Source organism: Rhamphochromis longiceps, linkage group LG17, assembly GCF_057381845.1.
Source record: "Rhamphochromis longiceps isolate RC_006_pf linkage group LG17, R_longiceps_female_GT1.1, whole genome shotgun sequence".
Lineage (NCBI taxonomy): Eukaryota > Metazoa > Chordata > Actinopteri > Cichliformes > Cichlidae > Rhamphochromis > Rhamphochromis longiceps.
Window position 1 is genome coordinate 30,054,547 of NC_140573.1, and position 19,218 is coordinate 30,073,764.

The following is a 19,218-nucleotide window of genomic DNA, read 5'->3' on the forward strand; positions in this document are numbered from 1 at the left end:
TGTGATGTCCAGTGTGTTTTTGCTCTCTTATCTTAGGGCTGAATTTGGCTCCCTGTAACAACTGAAACACAGATGCGTGACAGCATGTTTGTCTATGTGAAAGTGCTTGTGTAGGAGTGATTGTAGGAGTGAACCTGTGGCAGTCTAACTATGCCACCTCCACATAAAAACTGATCAGAGCATATGTCATCTCAGAAAACAGGCAAAAAGACCCAGTGGCAGTTTATTGAAGTCAGAAGACACACAAAAACTTAAGTTTGTAAGATCTTCTGCAGTGGGACCAGCCTAAGTGAACGTCAGCGGAAGGTGAAAAAAAAATCAATGTAATTTTTAACATTTTGATGTTTAAGAAATAACATTAACACGTGGAAGGAAAAAGAAGTGGTTTGATTTAATTATCTAATAAATAACTAAAGTGGACTGAACCATCAGAGTCAGGAAAGACCCTAGATTGGCATTTTCTGCAGTATTGCCACTCCAGCACTAAACGTGACGTATAAAGATGGGACGAAGCTACTTGGAAAAAGTTAACCAATATGAAATGATCTCAAACCTGCATCATTTATAAAGGAGGCGACTCCTTTGGTTACAAAAGTAAGTCAAACTGTAAAGAAGCCAAAGAGAAAATGACCACACTGCTAACCTAATCTCCCCAAACACTTTCCTGATGAGTTTATGGCTTCAGTCGCCAGTTTCAATGTGATGTTCACGTTGTAAATAATGACCCCCCCCCCCCAATTAGAGCCAAAAAAGGACAGTAAAGCAGAGCATGCTTTAGGGTAGCGACCCAACACGTGAAGTTTCAAAGCACCAAGAAGGGCTTCAAAGTGAAACGTCTCCACCCAGCGGGTGATGCCATGTTGGATATGTCCACCTTTTATATACAGTCTATCCGGTTGTTCAGTCTGACGTCACTAGCCGTGTCTGGGTCTAAACTCCGCTGCAGGTCAAACTATCACTATGGCATTACTGAGAGTTGAAAAACTGTCTAAAGTCTTTCATCTTTAATAAAATGATCAGTGTTCTGCTCTACCAGGTGTAACAATTGAGCTTAACATCCAGGCATCCATGAAAACGGAATTTATGACATTTAACGGAGTTAGAAGTTAGCAGGGAGTTAGCTCGCTAGCTTCTATCTAAATACAATATAGCATGTCCTGACTGCGGGGTTTTGGAAACAAATTAAAACGTACAGCTCTGTTATCACTTCCAGCATAAATGAAGACAGAAAACTAAACAGCAGTGACGTTTGTAGGGTTACTGAAGTTGGGCTAGCTGGTATATAATGATGTGCTACGTGACTGCTAGCGACACAGGTATGTTAGCATAATATAAACAAGCTAACTTTTTTCCCCACTCGATAAAAGTTAACGTGAGTTTTCTCGGTGGTCAGAAACAAATGTAATCGCATGGCAGGATGCTGTAAAAGGACCAAACTTCAGCCAGGAGAACAACTGAGATAATCCATCCACAATACGAGGTTAGTCATTCATATACTGCTGCATGGGCTGGGCTGTAGTTACATCCTAAGGTTTTAAAAACTGAGCTTAAATAAATGATTAGCGGTAATAAAAGCCAAGGGAGGTCAACAGTGATCACTGACTGTTTTAGGAGCTTTTTGAGATCAAATAGAAGAAAATACATAACATTAAACATGTTAACAACACAAAAGCCATATTAAACGCAGACTATTTAGACCCGGAAGTAGGATTCGTCGCGTCATCACTGAACAACCAGATTGTCAGCACTGCAGATACCTTGAACAGTGATTCTTTTTTCAGGGACTTCTAAAGCACTTCAGATCAAAGATGTTTTCGAGAGCAGGTGAATCGAGGGCAATGTGGCCCGAAGCTGTACGTGACCTCGACAGCCCGGCTGATATGAGAGTTCCTGCCCGACGGGGGAGCCAATAATTAGCGAGGGAGTTATATTTCTCTTTCCCCCTCGCCACTAACTCCAGCTAATTAAACATGACCGGACACATCAAAGGCGTATATGTGCAGACAGGCTTGTGTTTGTCCATCAATTATAGTTTTGTTGTTATCGCAACAAAAACAACTTCAAACCAAGTTTGTGCTCGAAGAGTGTAAACATCAGAGCCTGGTGAGCCCAGGAAAGGGAAAAAAACTGAAAAAATCACAGAGTGGTAATGTGCAAAGGGGATTTGAGAAGAAAAAAAAAAAAAGAGGATGTGGTTCAGCCCATGGGAAGAATATACAGAGTGAGAAGAGGAAAATGATTAAAGTAAAGATTAAAACAGAAATGGGAGGCACAGAAAGGTTAGGGTTTTTGTTGGGGAGAGGAGAAATAGAGGAGGCTCAGGGTAGAGGAGATTTGGCAACTATTCACCATCCTACTCTGTTGGCAGCAGAGGCACAAACTGTTTGCTCACAGCAGTACATGCATCTATTAGTATTGTTCCAGGAGATAATAACTGTGTGTGTGATTGTGTGTGTTCTATGTGTTCCTGGATGTCAATTCTCAGCCAAAAGTGGCTAACAAGTTGTGATGAGGTGACAAATTAACAATATGGAGTGGCAGTATAACATGTATGTGGAAATAAGCGTTTGTCTGTGGGTGTGTCAGGCTAATAAATGAAGGAGTCTCTGTAGATGTGCCTGCTTTTCTCAATTGTTCCTCTGAGCTACTTAGCATGTGTAGTGCCATCGTCACACTTTGGGTAAAAGCTGTTTACTGTTAGCTTTTCTCTACTAATGACCGCCTGCATGCGGGGTTACTTACACCCTCGGTAAACTGCATGACTCTGTGTGGACATCAGTCATACTCTGTGCTGCCGCCCACCACCATCACCATAACCACCACCGCCGCAGGTAAATTCAAAACCTGTGGGGAACTCGGCATTGAAATTTGGGCACGACAACACCACTAAAGGATCGCACATCAGATTGTTAGCAAACGCTAAACGCTCACTGCATTTGACATTTTGTCTAATTGAGATCAAACTGTATGCTATGTTTGTAACTATAAACTACCCCTATAGTCCATGTTATCACAGCCGTAGTCATGTCAAAGCAAGCATGCAATCTGCCCGTTCCAAACAGGCATTATTTGAGGGGCCACTGTAATAGTGGTGCTAAATGTCAGCAGTGTAGAAACACCAGAGGCCACTGCGCTAACAAGACCACAGCTCCCTAACAACTACAGCCTTCATTAGTCTCAGATGCAGAACTACCAAAGGCTAACAAAACATTACATAGTAGGAGAATGCTAAACCTATTTCAATCTAGTTTTTTTTTTCGTTTGTTTGTTTTTCTGGAGTATGAACAGGGAACCCAGCTGTTGATAATGTGCAATGAAAGAAAACTTTTGGGAAAACACACTGAGAACTGAAAATCAGTAGAACAGAAGATAACCTGGGAGAGGCGGGACTTCATCAGGGAATAAGAGGAATATAAGCACTCCATGTCTTCCTAATTCAATTTCTGACTCCCAACCTCTGTCTAACTGTACATCTGGTATACATCCGGCCACCACTAAGATTAATAAAATGACTTAATGAATGTCAGAAAAAGATAAATTACCATAGGCTTTGGAAGCAGTACAAGCATCAGCAAATACTCTCTCTTTAAGGGAAATTCTGCTGGAAAAGGGAGCATTTTAAGAAACTGCAGCGCTATCGCCAGCCTTTCTGGGAACTTACTCCGCATACACCCCTGCACATTCAGAGAGAGAGAGAGAGATTCAGCCAGAAAAGGGGTTTAAAGAAACTACATTTCTATAGTTGGCCTCAATCGAAGTATGCTTATACACACAGCCTCCTGCCTGTCGCCCACTTCTACCATTAGCTTTATCTGGCTGAATTTAAAGCTGAGAGCCCAATCTCCGTTCGGATTTTGAATAGATTTTGCAAGGCTTGTTCTTCCCTTTATGCCCCCGACTGTCCTCTGGGAAACATAGAAAAAGAGGGAAAGGGAGGGGGAGGGAAGAGCTGCTGATCGCTGACACAGCCACTGAGATAGCCTCTCTGTTGTTGGTAAGGGATATAAAGAAATGGAATGAGAGGAGAGGTAGATGTAAGGCGATGCTGAGATGGGGATAAAGGTGCAGGTGTGCCGACATTATGCTGGGGTAAGCTGGTGAAGGATTACTTCTTCAAGTCTCTCCTCTTTATGGCCTTTATTTGCCGTTTACTTATTCAGATCATTTGGAGCTACCTTCCTTCTCATGCCAGGGTACACAGACACACGCACAGATAAATGGTAGCTTTGTGAAGGCAGAGGAAAAGGCCAGAGGGAAAAGAAAAGAGGAAACGGTTGGTCGAGATACGTATGACCTCAATGAAGCAGGAGACAGGTGTTTAGAAACTTTTTAAAGGAAGCAAGCAACATACAACTGGCATGAACCGCTGACACAAAAATACTAATGGCGTGTGGAAGGTTACAAGCGGATTGTATGTGTGTGTGAATGTCAGTAAGTGCTCAGCTCTTCCAGTTTCGAAGTCTCACAAGGACTGAATGTCTCTTTTTATAATGGCTGCTGATTTCTGCGCCTGTACGTCCTTGTGGTTAAACCTAAAGCCAGGATGATGTCGATGTGTAGCAACTGCTGTGTTGTCAAGGGAACCATTAGCACAGAGACCAGAGTCGCACGCACACAAAAACTGCATTGATCTTGGTGATTTATGGGCATTTTCTACGCAAATGATTACTTGTCAAAACCCCTACACATGGCATGGATTGCAAAACGCTGCAAGAGTTGATACATGCACTACTAGTCTATATATTTGATGTATGTATGGCGGAGAAACAAAGATAAATACGCATCCGTCTCTCAACCTGTTAATATGTTATGAATCAACAGAATAGGATCAATCTGACCATCAATAAACCATAGGCACCCGAAGCCATTTCCTCAGGCAGGCTCATCTGTGATTCATCTGACACACGGTGAAGGACACGGAGTATAAACCATTTTTAGAACTGTACACTATCAAGAGCAAACTGCAGCACAGAAAACTGCAAGACGACCCAAACAAATTATAGTATTATTCCAGGTGCAAATGTCAATAAGACATTTATTTCAGGAGTGCTTCAGAAGGAAATGGCTTCAGAATTCTCCCAACTGTGAGCATAATATATTTGCTGATAAGAAATGTGACACTATTAATTTTGCCTCCGATGCCAACTGCGTGTCATTTTTGCTACAGTGTCAACCAATGTTCGCGTTTAGGTAAGCGCCTAGCAACCCAGCAGCTCAGAAGGCAATGCAGCATGAGGATTTGGGCGTTTGTGTGTGTTCAAAGTGAGCGAATGAAACTAGCAGCATTAAAACAAAACCCTATTAACCTTCTTAAAATGACCCAGAGATGCCACGCCTATCACTTCACCTTACAAATATCATCTCAGGATCATGTTTAAGTTTCGCACTTTTGTCTATTGCTTTGATTACCAGCATCCAAGAAAGATCAAAAGGTATTCATATATTTCATCAGCTCTGTTCTGAGTTTTAAACAGCAAGCCCTATTTTTGAATTTCAATCAGTCAGTCTGCTCTTATTATCATTTTCTTTATTTGCCATATCTGAATATCCCTGACAGCGCTGCATAGACAGGTGGGATATAATAACAAATTCAAACAAGCTGGAAGGCAAACAATAAGAAGCCAAACAATAAGACGAGTAGTGACGTGTTTATTGACACAGCCGCTGGCTATCTGGCTGGCTGCCTCGGGTATTCACAGCCAGACCAAAATCCAATATGTAGTTTGGCTATTTTCCTTTTAAGTGAGATGGACCAGTACAAGTAGAGAAAGGGCAAATAAAGACACAACAAAGACAACCGAAGCCTCCCCCCCCCTTCCTTTTCCTGCTGCTTCTATTCCTTATGAAACACATCCAGTCTTCTGTCCTTAGGTTCAGTAATAATTCAAGGAATGTGTCTATGAATGTGAGCACTCACACTGATACTCCATGTCCTATACCTTCATTTTGCCCAACTCTATGTTTAAAAATCCAGAAGCAGCAAAATGTAGTGTGGGAATAAAAAGAAGTGGAGTGTAGAGAAAGACAATAAGAGAGTGCATTATACCATTGCCCTCACTGACGTGGAAGAGCACTGCAGTGCCCTTCATGTAGGGGATAGGCTAAACGGATTCAGTGGGTCCCTGTGTGCACCGTGTTGCAGTCTTAGCACAGTTTGCACGTTATACTTATCAGGGTGGACGATGAAGTTGCAATTTCATCACACTGACTCGCACACACACACTAAACACAAGGTCGCCCTTGTAAACGAGTTGTGACCATAAAGCAGAGAGAAGGTTTCTACCTCTCTCTCCATCTCCATTCAAGCCCATTTATCTCCCCGTCTGCGATGGCGCGAATGCACCGTAATTCACTACTTTCAGGGAACAAAGAGGCAGAGCGGTACTTAAATTCCAAACTGCTGCAAAAGTAAAAGCTGGACTCTGCCTGTGACACCAATTAGTCCAATATAATGCAGACAAGCTTTTGTGGGCAACAAAATTTATGGTCAGAAGTTAACTAAAACCAAGAATAATAGCATTATGCTCATAATGTGGGATTCAAGCTTGAACTTTTCCTCTTTCTTTTTTTTTTGGGAATTGCAAACTTGCATGGTTTGCAGAGGTCATGCAGCTAGAGCTATTGGTTTGTTTGTTTTTTCAAGTAAGAAACTTATCTGCTATCAGAACCGAAACAAAATAATCGCACTGAGATCGGATTGGTTTTAAATATCTATGTCAAATTTAAATACAACATTAACACTTTGTGCTTCCTTTCAGATTTATTTTACTGTCATCTCTTAAATGAAAACCATTAAAAACGCCACATGGGTCGTTCGCTACTCTTTGCTAATAAAACACACTCGTGTGCAACCGCTTTTGGCAACAAGCTACCATATGATAGGAGAAGCATTAAATATTTCTTGTATGGATATAGTCCAAACTGGTCATGCTGCTAGGCTAGTGCCAGAGTTATGAATGGATGGGGACAGATCCTGTCTGTGGTTATGAAGCAGCAGTAATCTGGATATGGGGCTGCCTTCTGCAATCATGGTTTGTTTAACTACAGTATGTGATGGGGAAAAAGGACCTGAGGGCCAGTTCACCGTCCCCACCGTCTGTCTCGCTGACCAGGAAACCACACCATGAATTATTCATCGTGTATACTTCTTCTCCATCTCTCACGCTCACACGCGCACACGCAGCACGAGTATGCCGAAGTATGACAAAGAAACTCGAGTCAAAAATAGATAGCAAAGGCAAGGCCAATATAAACAACAGAACAGTTGTGGGGGGGCAGTTGTGTGTGAGAGCGCACAAGAGAGGAGCAGACATGGTCAAAGGCTGTGAGATCCAGCACTTGTGTAATCGACCTCTCGCCAAAATAATTCAAGCTTGATCGGAAATCAATGTGAGAGCATGGAAGACGTGAAGAAATTCGATGGTGTCCTGCGGCGCTGTGTGGCAAAATAGGACATATAAAAAAGGGGTCAGATCCACGAAGGGGTTGTATGTGTGAGGAATGCTAAATTAAGTGGTCACAGTTGCAATGATCACAGATGTACAGGGACAAATAGAAAAGGCACACTAAGAAACACTTCAATAAACCAATTGCCACAGTGTGCCTTTATACGCGAGCAGAAGGCAAAAATCCTCTTGATATTACAAAGGCATTGGGTTTATTAGCATTTAATCAAAATGCTCACCAAGAACAGTTATTAAAGCAGAGAGATCTGCACAGGCAGGCATTAGCAAGGCATCTGTGCTGCCACGCTGGCACAGTGACTCATCAACGCTCCACAACACAACCTCCTGCAGGTCTGAAGGCAGCCTTTGCCAACCCCCACCCATGGCAGCCTGATGCACACAGTGCTCGTGTCACAAGGTGGAAAATGCGGGTGGGGGGTTTGGGGGACCTCTTTTAGGCACGAGGGGGCCACGTTTAGGACCGCATGCGACACCACGTGAAACCAAGGGAATGAACCCCTACACAGAAACTGAAGTAAGTGCTCTGTGTGTGTGTGTCTGTGTGTGTGTGAGCACTTTGGATGTTAAAGAGCTGGTTCATTTTTCAAATTTCTTTTGCTAAAATTACTGATATCTTCCTATGTTTTCAGCTATTTTTTATTGTCAAATACAGCTCAAGTACAAGATGAAAATAAGGCTTCTCTTAAACTGCAAAGTATCTAGTAATTCAAGCTCAGAAGAAAGAAGATGTGCAATCACTTGGAATAATGATGTGTAGCTTTTACTGTGTGTTATTTCAGGTTTAGTCAAACAGAAGGCAATTCATCCGAGTGAATAAAACTGTAGTATTTGAATGCTGTATCTATTGTGGATGGTTACTGAAACTATGGTAGGTACTTTGGTTTCCCAAGAAGTCGCCAGGGAGGATGGCACAGACGTTATGTGGGACGCCCTGCCTGGCACAACCCTCGCTTTTCTCCAGGCTTTGGCTCTGGCAATACACATGGTTGTGACCACTGATATTGGGTGTGTGTTTCCTTATTCACCTCAGGTTAATCTAGAGTATGATTTTTTTTTTTTTTTTTGGCAGAGAGGTTACACACTACGATAGGGACCTTTTTTATGTCAATGTGCATGTTTTTCTCAACTTGATATATGTGAGAAAAGGCTATTAAAATGTATGCAAAACAGAGGTAAGTGTTATTGAGTAGGCAGTCAGCGGTATACACTAGATGAGAACACCCAGACTGAATGAGGTCAATAGAAGTGACAGTATACGTAGGCAGAAGAGAGCATCACATATTACTGTCCACTTAGCCTGCTCTTATCCCTGCTCAAACACGCCATCCCTGCACCCCCCTCCCGTCTTATTCTTGCCTCCTCTCCCACCTGGTGAGGCAGTTATGCAACACCAACAGTTCCAATCAGGGATCCTTTCTGTGTTGATTACTCCAAACACACTGAAAGATAAAATAAAAAGAAGAAAAAAAGAACACAAGTAGATGCGTTTTAACAGAAACAAATGGTTCAATCCTCAGAGCCTAAGAGCTAGTAGCCTTAAAATACAATGCATCATCTAATGTATCAAGCAGATGATCACACGGCAGCCATCTCACTGGAATGATCACTGGGCCTGCAGCATTTTAATGAGCCACCGAGATGGTTCAAATATTATTTCACTAACTAATATCTTGTTTATTAACACTACAACACTAAATATATCCCAAGACTAGCTGAGTCATCCCAGAAAACCAACGTCAATGCAGTAAAATTCTTCCGTTCCCCTGCCTCCTGGTTAGGTTGAGCTTTTGAAGATGCCACGCAAAAACAACAAAGAAAAATCAGCGACTCGTGAATTGACTTTTTTCCCTTTTTTTTGTCAATGGAAGGTGGGAGGTGAGACAAATTAAATGGAAGACATCAGAAAAGAAAAAGGAAATGTCTGGGGAGTGCTGTTTACCGATGCATTTTTTTTTTTGCCCCTGCTCAGAATTCTATGCTGCTGTTTTGGTCCCACGCTGGGAACGGGAGCAGTGTCTGTCAGAGATTAACACTACACAGAGTATGAGGAAGGGAGAGGGATAAAGGAAGACAGAGCTGATAAACACAAAAGTCTTCTTTTTATTTTTATTTTTTAAACAAGGGGAATCAGAAAGCGCAAGAAATCTTTTTCTTTTTTTTAAAGAAAACAACTGAGAGACACAGAGGCAAATCTGTGACGATGGTGGCAGCGGTAGTTGTAGTGGTGAGGGGGTAAATAGACTAAGATGGAAGCCAAGGCCTCTCCCCTCACTGGGTGCCACATTAATTATGCATGTCTGTATCAAGAGAAATTAAAACATAGCCGTGTAGCAGTTTAAAGATAAATTGAGGAAAGGAGGGGGTAGAGGGAAATGGGCGTTAAGCAGAGAAAAAGCTGGGAGCAAATGTCAGGCAAAGATTTCAAACTGGACGCTGAAGACAAGAAAGGATTTATTTTATTTCTTGAAAGGGGACCAGAAGAGTGGTACAACAGAAAAAAAGAGACAGAGAGCACTGCGTGCTCATTCCAGCAACCAAACTCAATTTCAAGGCCACAAAGAGAAAGAAATAGCTAATTAGAGCAAAAAACGGAGGTGTCGGAGTGAGAGAACGTAGTGGCCACTGAGTCAACATATCGTTAGCTCAACAAAGCCCTAGAAAACTAAAATTGGCTGTCGAGCAGCGTAAGCAGGAAAAATATTTTATGAATGCAAATGACTGCGCCACCGAGACCCAAAATCAAATGGTATTCACGTGAGGCCACCTTAGGAGGAGCCTCAAAAGCCGCTGCAATCAGATGCTATTCAGAGATGAACCAACAGCAGAATCTCATGCTAATGAAATCAAATGATCCACATTCACGTTGGAGTGAGACACACCTTAATAACCAGTTTCATTTAGACTCGCTGCGATCTGCAGGGATGGGAAAGATGGAGAAAAAGATGGATTCAAGGGCAAGGACCAGTTCTTCGTTCTGTCTATCATCGGTTTAATTCTGTAGCTACTCACTTGCCTCAATAAAGCGACTCCATTTCCTGTCACCTCTTCATTCCAGCTTTCTCTCACATGTGTTCTCTAACAGCTAGATGTGCACTTGAGCCAATTTGTTCACCGAAATGTAACGATTTTTTTCCCCTCAAGGTATTCAAGAGACATCATGAGACTGCGTCATTAAAATACTTTTCTACTCAGTGATTCATCATCTACTAACTTTCTTTCTAATAAGTGACAGCTTTCGTATGTGTGAATGCTTAACTCTATTGTTAGCTAATTGAATGTGTCCCTCTCAAGAGTTTGACTGGGTTTGTGTTCATGTTAGCCCAAACAGGAGGTCGGTGCAGCCAGCCAAACAGCCGGCCCCCACACTGGGCTCGAGACTCATTATATGGCTCGGTCTTTCCTGCTAACTCCCACCTACCTGTGAAAAACTTGCTGACACCACCAATGACTGGCAAGGGAGAAAATGTGTGTCAGAGTGTGTGCACGAGCTTGTATGTATGGATGGATGAGGTTATGTACATGATGGCAAATCCTCAAAGTCAATTTTTCTTCCCCAACCAAAATAAGCATTTCATGTCTTAAAACAGCTTTGATAGGCAGCTGACTTTGGCATCATTTGGGCATACAAATGTCCACGGTGTCAATGAACCAGATGCGCGCACACACACACACACACGGTTGGACAGAGAGTGCAGGAAAGCACCAAAACAGCACACCTGCACTGCAGCTTGATGGTAAAAATGTTCAGATGTGGGGAGTTTAAAAAAAAAAAGGGGGGGGGGGCCATATGGATATGTGAACGAGGTTAAAAACTCTATTTTCATTCCAGGGGGACTTTAATTTAATCTGTAAAGAAAACGTAATCTCCGAAGACCGTGTGCCTCTTGTAGATTTAATCATACATGCATCTGTAAAAACAATAAAAATTCAGATCATATACTTGCTCCTCAACTTCTGCGCTTCTGTTACCAAATTCCCCAGTTGTTTGCATCACTTTTTCAACAGTCCAGGCATTCTGAAAAATCTAGGTTTCTCAAACGCATACAAACACACACACGGGTCCACCTGTGACGGTGGCTACTGGCTCCATTTTCATTACAATTAAACATCAGAGGACAGTGGCGTTAGCCACCCTACGCAAAAAAAAAAACCCTTTAAGACTGAGATAAGAATAGAGAGGAGTAGTTTAAAAAAAAAAAGAGAGAGGAGAGACTGTGTGTGTGTGTGTGTGTGTGTGTGTGTGTGTGTGTGTGTGTGTCCTGGATAAGTGGTGGCAGGATTATAGCTATTTCCATCATGGCTTTGGTCCGTTCACTGCCTCCTATAAAAACCTATTAGCATGTGAATGAAGAGGCACACAGTGGATGGAGTTTTCTAAAGCCCAGGAGCACTGATCCACTATCAGGTGAGTTTTCCGTAAACTGGAATAAGCACTGGAGGATGGTGTGTGTGTGTGTGTGTAGGTGCTTTTGAGGGTAGTGGATTGGGATTGTGTCCACTTCTGTCAAAATTCTTGTTGAGATTTGCCAACACTTTAATGCACCTGTAATAAAGCTCATTTGGGAGTAAACAATTTAATCAGCTTATTAAAGCTAGTGGCCCTATCTATGGACAAACTGCCTTCATATTAGGTTTGACAGAAGGAAGGAAAAACTTGGATTTTTCGATAGCAGAATTCAGCTAAAAGAGCTGCTCTCCCATCTGCTGTTTAAAGCACAACACACATTCTTCTCACATCTCTGAACCAAAATGATCTTATGTTCAAAGTAAAGTAAAACTAAAGTGTGAGTGTGAAACTAAAATGCTGCAAAGTGGATACTGAAACTCAGACTGTGAATAAGAGAGCGAAACAGAGGAAGTTAAGCGCCAGAACAGCAGAATATCAAAAGTGCCCAACATGGAGCTGGGCTTTGAAACAATAAGAACTGGGGCCAAAATGTTCCACTTCATTGCTTACCTCCCTTTGCAGCACCAGCTCTTTGGTGAACAGCATGGCCTCGTCACTAAAGGGTTCAGCCACCTGCACGCCTCCGGGCGTATTCCGGGAACTGCGTGGACATTCAATACCTGGCCAAAGACAAAACAGTTGCAGGAGTTAAAGGTGAGCACAGCTGCTACTCAAAAGAACAGCAAGATGCCAAAAATTGGTTTAACATTATTTGGTTCGCAGAGCCAGAACAATAAAATAAAATTTTTTTAAAAAGGCATGACTGAGTCAAATTATCATTTGGAGGAAAAAAGAAGGAAAAACCCATCAAATTACATCCACATTTTCCAGCCGCTCCTGACAGCTTAGACCACATTAAGCACGTTCCTCGTCCCTCTTAAAAAGGTCAAAAATTGTTTGGCTGCTCAATTGTACAAATGCACGTCAGAGGAAAAACAGAGATTAACCAGCGGCACTATGATCTGCGCTAAATGGATAATTGGTTGTCAGAGGTCATACCTGAGTGCATGAAGCACTTCTGTAGAAAAACATTTACACTAATAAATTTTTGTCTTTGGATCCTATGACATGAACTTTACTATATTTCCAAAGGCTTCTTTGTTGTTGTTGTTTTTAAATAGAAGAGAGAAGGGAACGAATAAGCCTGAGAGCAGAGGTGAAGGGAAAGAGCAGGTATAAAGGTGCTTGTACTGTAGAATATCTACATCAACCAGTATGAAACTAAAAAGATATGTATGCATGCAACAGAGAATTTATGTATTTAAAGGTGCCCCAAAAACGGCCTTCAGTTCATGAGTATGCGAGGATCTTAGTCTTATAAAAAAAAAATTTAAAAAATTTAAAAAAAAAAAAAAAGGCTCGGTTCACATACTGAATTATACATGTATAACCTGTACTGGAGAAGATATGTTTCATTGACTGAGACGCCTCCTCCTCCTTTTATTCCCTTTCATACATGATGATGTGAACGCTCATGGAATCTCTTTCAGATGAAGATTCAAATGGAAACGGTGAATATAAAAACACAACAGCTTTATTTATTTATTTTCGTATTCGTTTGCATCCAGTTTTCTCCAAATACTTCAATTAATAAGCAATTAGTGTCACTTAACCACTAAAACAAGCAGGTTGGTGCTCTATTGTTTTATGCAGAGTAGCCTAATGATAGATTCGGTTGGGAGTTCAACCCTCGAGCACTGTGCTAATAAAGCAACAGCTCTCTCCTACGGTCTTTTCTTCCCTCTTTGACTCAAGGTTTAATTTAATGAGCTTCACTCGAGTGACAGATATACTGCCTCAGGATGGACTCACAAATACATGACAGAAGAGTAAAATCAGATGCGCTAGGGAATCCTGGTGACTTAGTGCTCAGCGTTGGCCATCTCCCTCTAATACTATCCTGGGATTTGAATCTCACTCCTCGTCCTCGTAAGTATTATTTATGGTCTCCTTGTGTTCCCTTGGAGAACTTCTGAATGATGATGTATTTCTATAAGAGGCATTTGAGATTCGCAGAGGTATATGCTGCTGAGATTGTGTGCAAAACTGAAGGGGGGGAAAGTGTGTATGGAACAGAAAAGCTCATGTGTGTTAGATTAAGGGAGGAATTGCATACGGTGAATAAAGCCTTCAAATTTAAAGATTTATTATATCCATTTTTTTTATAAATGTTTTCAAATTCATATATACAAAAATGCATTATTTCAGAGACTATTTGTTTTTAAATATTCAATCAGCAGCTACTTTATTAGGTATACCTGCTTAAAAGCTAGTTAATATAAATATGTAGTTAACGTATTTCTTGATGCAGACACGGTCAAGAAAGGGGATTTAAGTGACTTTGAACGTGACATGGTTGTTGGTGCCAGATTAGCTTGTATGAGTATTTCAACGGATAGCTTTGAGCTTATACGAAAACAAAAGTAAGTGCAATAACTACTTGTTACAGCCAAGGTAGGCAGAAGACCAGCTTGTTGCAGCAGCAGCAGAAGACCACTCCTGAATAAGAACAGTCTCACCAAGATTGGAAAAATGTTGGCTTGTCTGGTAAGTCTTAATTTCTGCTGCAGTATTCAGATGGTCAGAATTAAGCATAAACAACATGAACGTATGAATCCATCTAGTGTTGTATCAGTTCCCACTGAGGGTGGTGGTGTAAAGGTCTGCATGAGTATTGTTGCTGATAATGTCCATCCCTTTAAGACCACAACACACCCTGAACATAGCACGTCACAAAGCTCACATTATCCAACCTGGTAGAAAGTTCTATCTAATAAAGTGGTCAGTGAGTTTATATTCTTCCTACCTCTACCACTTAAAGGTGGCGGTAACACATAGAGAAGCTGTTTTTGGACTACTGTTTAACAATAAAAAAAAGAAGAATGTGTTTCTCTGCTAACTACCAGACCCCAGACCAATAAAACGTGTGGGCCACAGCGAGAGCCATTTAACAGCTTTTAAAATGAACAAAATTACATCCAGCGTGAACTCCACCAGCTTAAGATAGCATGCTGCAAGTCTATCGCAACTATGGCCAATTATATTAGAGGGGTGTTAAGTCTTCAAAGAATAATGATGTTACTTGAAATGCCCATCCCTAGTTTACAGGGTCATTAATCTAAGACACTATGAACCTATAAAGTGTGTAAACACTGGCTACTGCAGTTTATAAGGTTATTTTATTTATTTGTCCTTTCTAAGAAGTCATTATAAACTTTCTAACTGCCAAAAGATTAACATTACTGTTCATGTATAGAAGTAGAAAAAGACTGGACTGAAGGACCAACTGACTTTTTCTTAATCTCATTTTTTGTTTAGTACTTTCTGTTCCCTGTGTGACCATGTCCCATTTATGAGAACAAGAACAGAAGACATCAGCGCATTCACACTGGCAGGGAAGGGAAAATGGCCCAGGAAAGGCAAAAATGAGGCCACAGGACAGTCAGCACCCAAGGGTTACGAAGAACTGTTGAGTCAACCTTCTGCAAGACTTAAAGTGTCCAACAGCTAGCTTTAAAGCCAAACAGACACGTGAGAATTTCTCTTTTACAGTGAAGTTTGCATCGTTTCACTGCAGCTCAAATATCATGTTCCTGAGTAATTCAAAGTCATGATGTTTAAATTACAATATACTTGACTGTCAGACAGTTTAAAGCTATGAAATGCCAAAGACTAACAATAAATATATTTAAAATTAAGAAACATCTGGGGTTTTTTTTAAATTATAGCATACAATAGTTCAGTAGTATCATAGTTGTTGTGCATATTCTCCAAAGTATTTGTCTATTTTCAAACATTAACAAGAACATAAAGAAAATAAAGCCTCCAGTAAAATAGAGAGAAGGAGTAGGAGGAGGAGACACTGATAGCCAAGATCATTTGAAAGTATTTATAGAAGTGGACCAGGACAGGACTTCCACAAGGGACACTGTAGCTACAACACTGCCTGAACAAAGACAGGAGGAGAGGTAAGGGATGCCGGGGGGGGGGGGGGGGGGGGGGGGGGGGGGGAGAAAAAGACAAGAGGAAAGGTTGTTAACAGCTTGCAAATACTGCAAGCCGTTAGCAAAAATTGGTATATGAAATAATTGGAGAGGGAGAGATATTTGAGTTTCTGCTCGAATTGGCCGAAGCTATGATAAGGGCTGGAAATGTAGGGTTTTACCCCCACCCCCCTAGCATAATCCACAGAAAAGACGACACATTAATGTAACAGACAAAGAAGTCTGGTTTAATTGTATAAGTACACAAAGTACAAGGAATTTCCAGGCATGCAGGGAAGACGATTTCAAACCAACTAAAGAGCTTAAAAAACATTAATACTCAAAGAAAAGCAAACCTCTAACAAGTAGCTAGAATTTCTTAAACACTAATCATGCATCCTGAATGAGAAGTCCCCCTAATCGAGTCAGACGTATCTGCAAACAAATACACACTGCATTGTCCCCTCAAATGACCTAACTGCACTCAATATCCTGCGACTTACTCACACATACTGTAGTCTCCTCCCTGCAGCATTTAGACCGAACCAGGGAGTCACTTAGCATAGCCAATTTTAACCTGCGCCACGATACATAACTCACGCCTGACACCCCGATAAACATCTAGGTCAAACTGCAGGATATCCATCTTATCTCCGAGACAAACAAGACATACACTGATCGTCCTGACATCACACTATATACGAAAGCAAAAAAAAAAAAACACACACACACACACACACACACACACACACACACACACACACACAGATTCTGCTGTACAGCTGCTCCTCATTATTGCCTGCAGTGCCTGCCTACTTGTCAATCCACCATCAATCATTAGATTTGATGTGTAAGACACGGGCATTGGATTTTGCATTTTTAAATGTCTCAGCCAGACTTTAGAGACAGATCTGGAAGGACTGTTAGTAATGAATGACTGGTTCATTTTGGAACAAATTAACGCACAATCGAATGAGCAGATTAAAGAATTAATTTGTCGTTTCCAAATGCTGCAACTCGACTCGTAAAAGATGACAAGCTATCAGCAGTTTCATTTAGTAATGCTGTGGTTTTGTATCACCCCCAATCCCTGCCCACCCCACCCCCCGCCTCGCTTCCTCCTCCTTCCCTTCTGCAGAGCTCAGGCTCAGAGACGGGTGGGGTGGCCCTGTGGTGAAGATGTTTTTAATCTGTGATTTGGGGTGAGCAACATGACTGATGAAATACTGCCTGCCCCCTTAGCTAAAAACACCTTTCCTGCTTAGTCATATACACACACACACACACACACACACACACACACACACACACACACACGCTTTAAGCTCCTTTGCCTCGCACCAAAACACTATCCCTCCATCCAGACAGGTCCTCACAAATTCTCCATCATTCTCTGCCACAATCATTCTCCACACGAGGCGCAACTGTTTCTATACGTTCTGCTATAAATCGATAAAAAGGGCTCGCACATAAGATGTATGGAACCAAAGTCAATCTTCTAACCTTGTGGCAGAAACGTACACACGCAAGCTAAACCACTTCAGCTTTCTCTTGACAACTGTTTGTCGTACAACCAAGAAAGATGACAATCTCATTCGTTTAAGCATTAACAGTACTCTCTGTGCCCACTGTCATTTCAGAGAAGAAGAAGAAGAAAAAATAAAAATAAAAATCACGAGTCGCTTACATTAAAGCCAAGATATTAAAACTTCAACATATGTTTGTGTTGCTGTGTGGGCTGTGCATACTAAACAAAATACAACCACAGACTGTAGATCTGAAAAATGAATCCACTGCTCAAGTGCTTTGAACCTGTATTCTTTCCAAGGGGTCGCTGCACTAGTTTAAAATAGCCAGATTAAAGATAGAGCTTGAATTAAAGGCAGATTGTTTATGGTTTAGATCGAATCATTAAAAGCAAAATAAACTGTAAACAGACTTTTGTGTATTTTGTAAAGTGGTTTTGAGCAACAGTTCTCCAGCCAATCTCAACGAAAGAAAGCAGGGAGAAAAAAGGCTGAGGAGTGCCAAATTACACAAGGACGGAACTGAAAATCGGTGGCAATCGATCTTGTGGAGTGATTAATCCAAATGTAAACATTTTTGGTCCAAATAGCTATCAGTAAGTATGGACAACATCAGGAGAGAAGTACAAAAGTGAGGGTCAAATGCCATCTGGTAAACATGGTGGAGGCTCTGTCGCGGTTTGGGGCTTAGAATAGAATTAGGAATGCATAAAAGTTCAGTCAAATGTCTGGAAAGGGCCTAATTGGCAATGATTTAATTTTCAAATTTTTAACTTGCTGCCGATGCAGTGAAAGCAAACCTGGACAATGTAATAGTCATGGATTGACCTCCCCACCCTGGACCTTAACAATGTTAAAGCAGTGTGGAATCAAAAGGCAGCAAACATCTAAAGAAGAGTTGCATATCCTTCAAAAAGCCTTGTAAATCCGTCCTAAAGACTACTTAAATTACAAGAAAGCCTGCCTAAGAGACTTTAAGATGTCAAGGTGGTCTTACCAAATATTGACTTTCCAGTTTGTTAGAACTTATACTTCTATACTTTATTTCTATCTCTTTTCCATTTTCCTAGCAAAATACAAAGAAATGACGTGAGGCTCAAGACTTTTGCACAGTACAGAGAAAATGACTACTTCTCTCCTGATGCATTACCTCAGTAAAAACCCACCCTACTGAGTTTATAGTCTCAGTCTCTAGTTTAAATTCATATTCACTATAGAATAACTTACTTAAAAAAAAAACTATTATCCTAACTACAGCAAAATGGATTTGGCAGCTTTGTAAAGGATTAAAGTAACTTATGAGTGATCAGTTTCCTTTGCTTCACATCCAAACCTTGCTCATCGTCATGCTTAAAAAAAAACAAACAAACAAGCTGAACACTGTCAAAATGTCACACTTAAAGACTCAAAAACAGGATAAAAACAAATGTGAGGGTCACAGTGGCTACATCTATCTTTTATATAAAGCTAAGCATTTACCCTGCTTTAAATCTTTGTTATAAACCAAGCTAACGACCTTGAACCAATCTCATTCTTCACAGGAAGACATGAAGGTAATAGTGATCCTGTCGTACAGCGTACAACAACAACAAGATTAACGTAATTTCAAAAATGTCAAACTTTAGCTGCGTATTTGTTTAATATGAACACTTAAAAGAATAATTATTATTTCCAAATCATTACAGTTCACCTAAAAGTACCAATCTGGATATATAAGTGACAAATATTATGTACACTGCCAGCATCTAGTAACCTAGTTAAAATTCCTCCCAAAAACTTTACTGTGGAATTCGGTG

The 19,218-nt window shown here is 41.0% G+C and overlaps 1 protein-coding gene across 1 annotated transcript in view; it reads right to left on the reverse strand.

The window, feature by feature from the left end:
- snd1 (staphylococcal nuclease and tudor domain containing 1) overlaps window positions 1–19,218 on the reverse strand; it is a 179,761-nt gene that overhangs the window by 103,300 nt on the left and 57,243 nt on the right. The window contains exon 16 of the mRNA XM_085386845.1: window positions 12,424–12,533. Coding sequence (XP_085242971.1) covers window positions 12,424–12,533 — 110 coding nt within the window. The remainder of the gene's footprint in view (window positions 1–12,423; window positions 12,534–19,218) is intronic.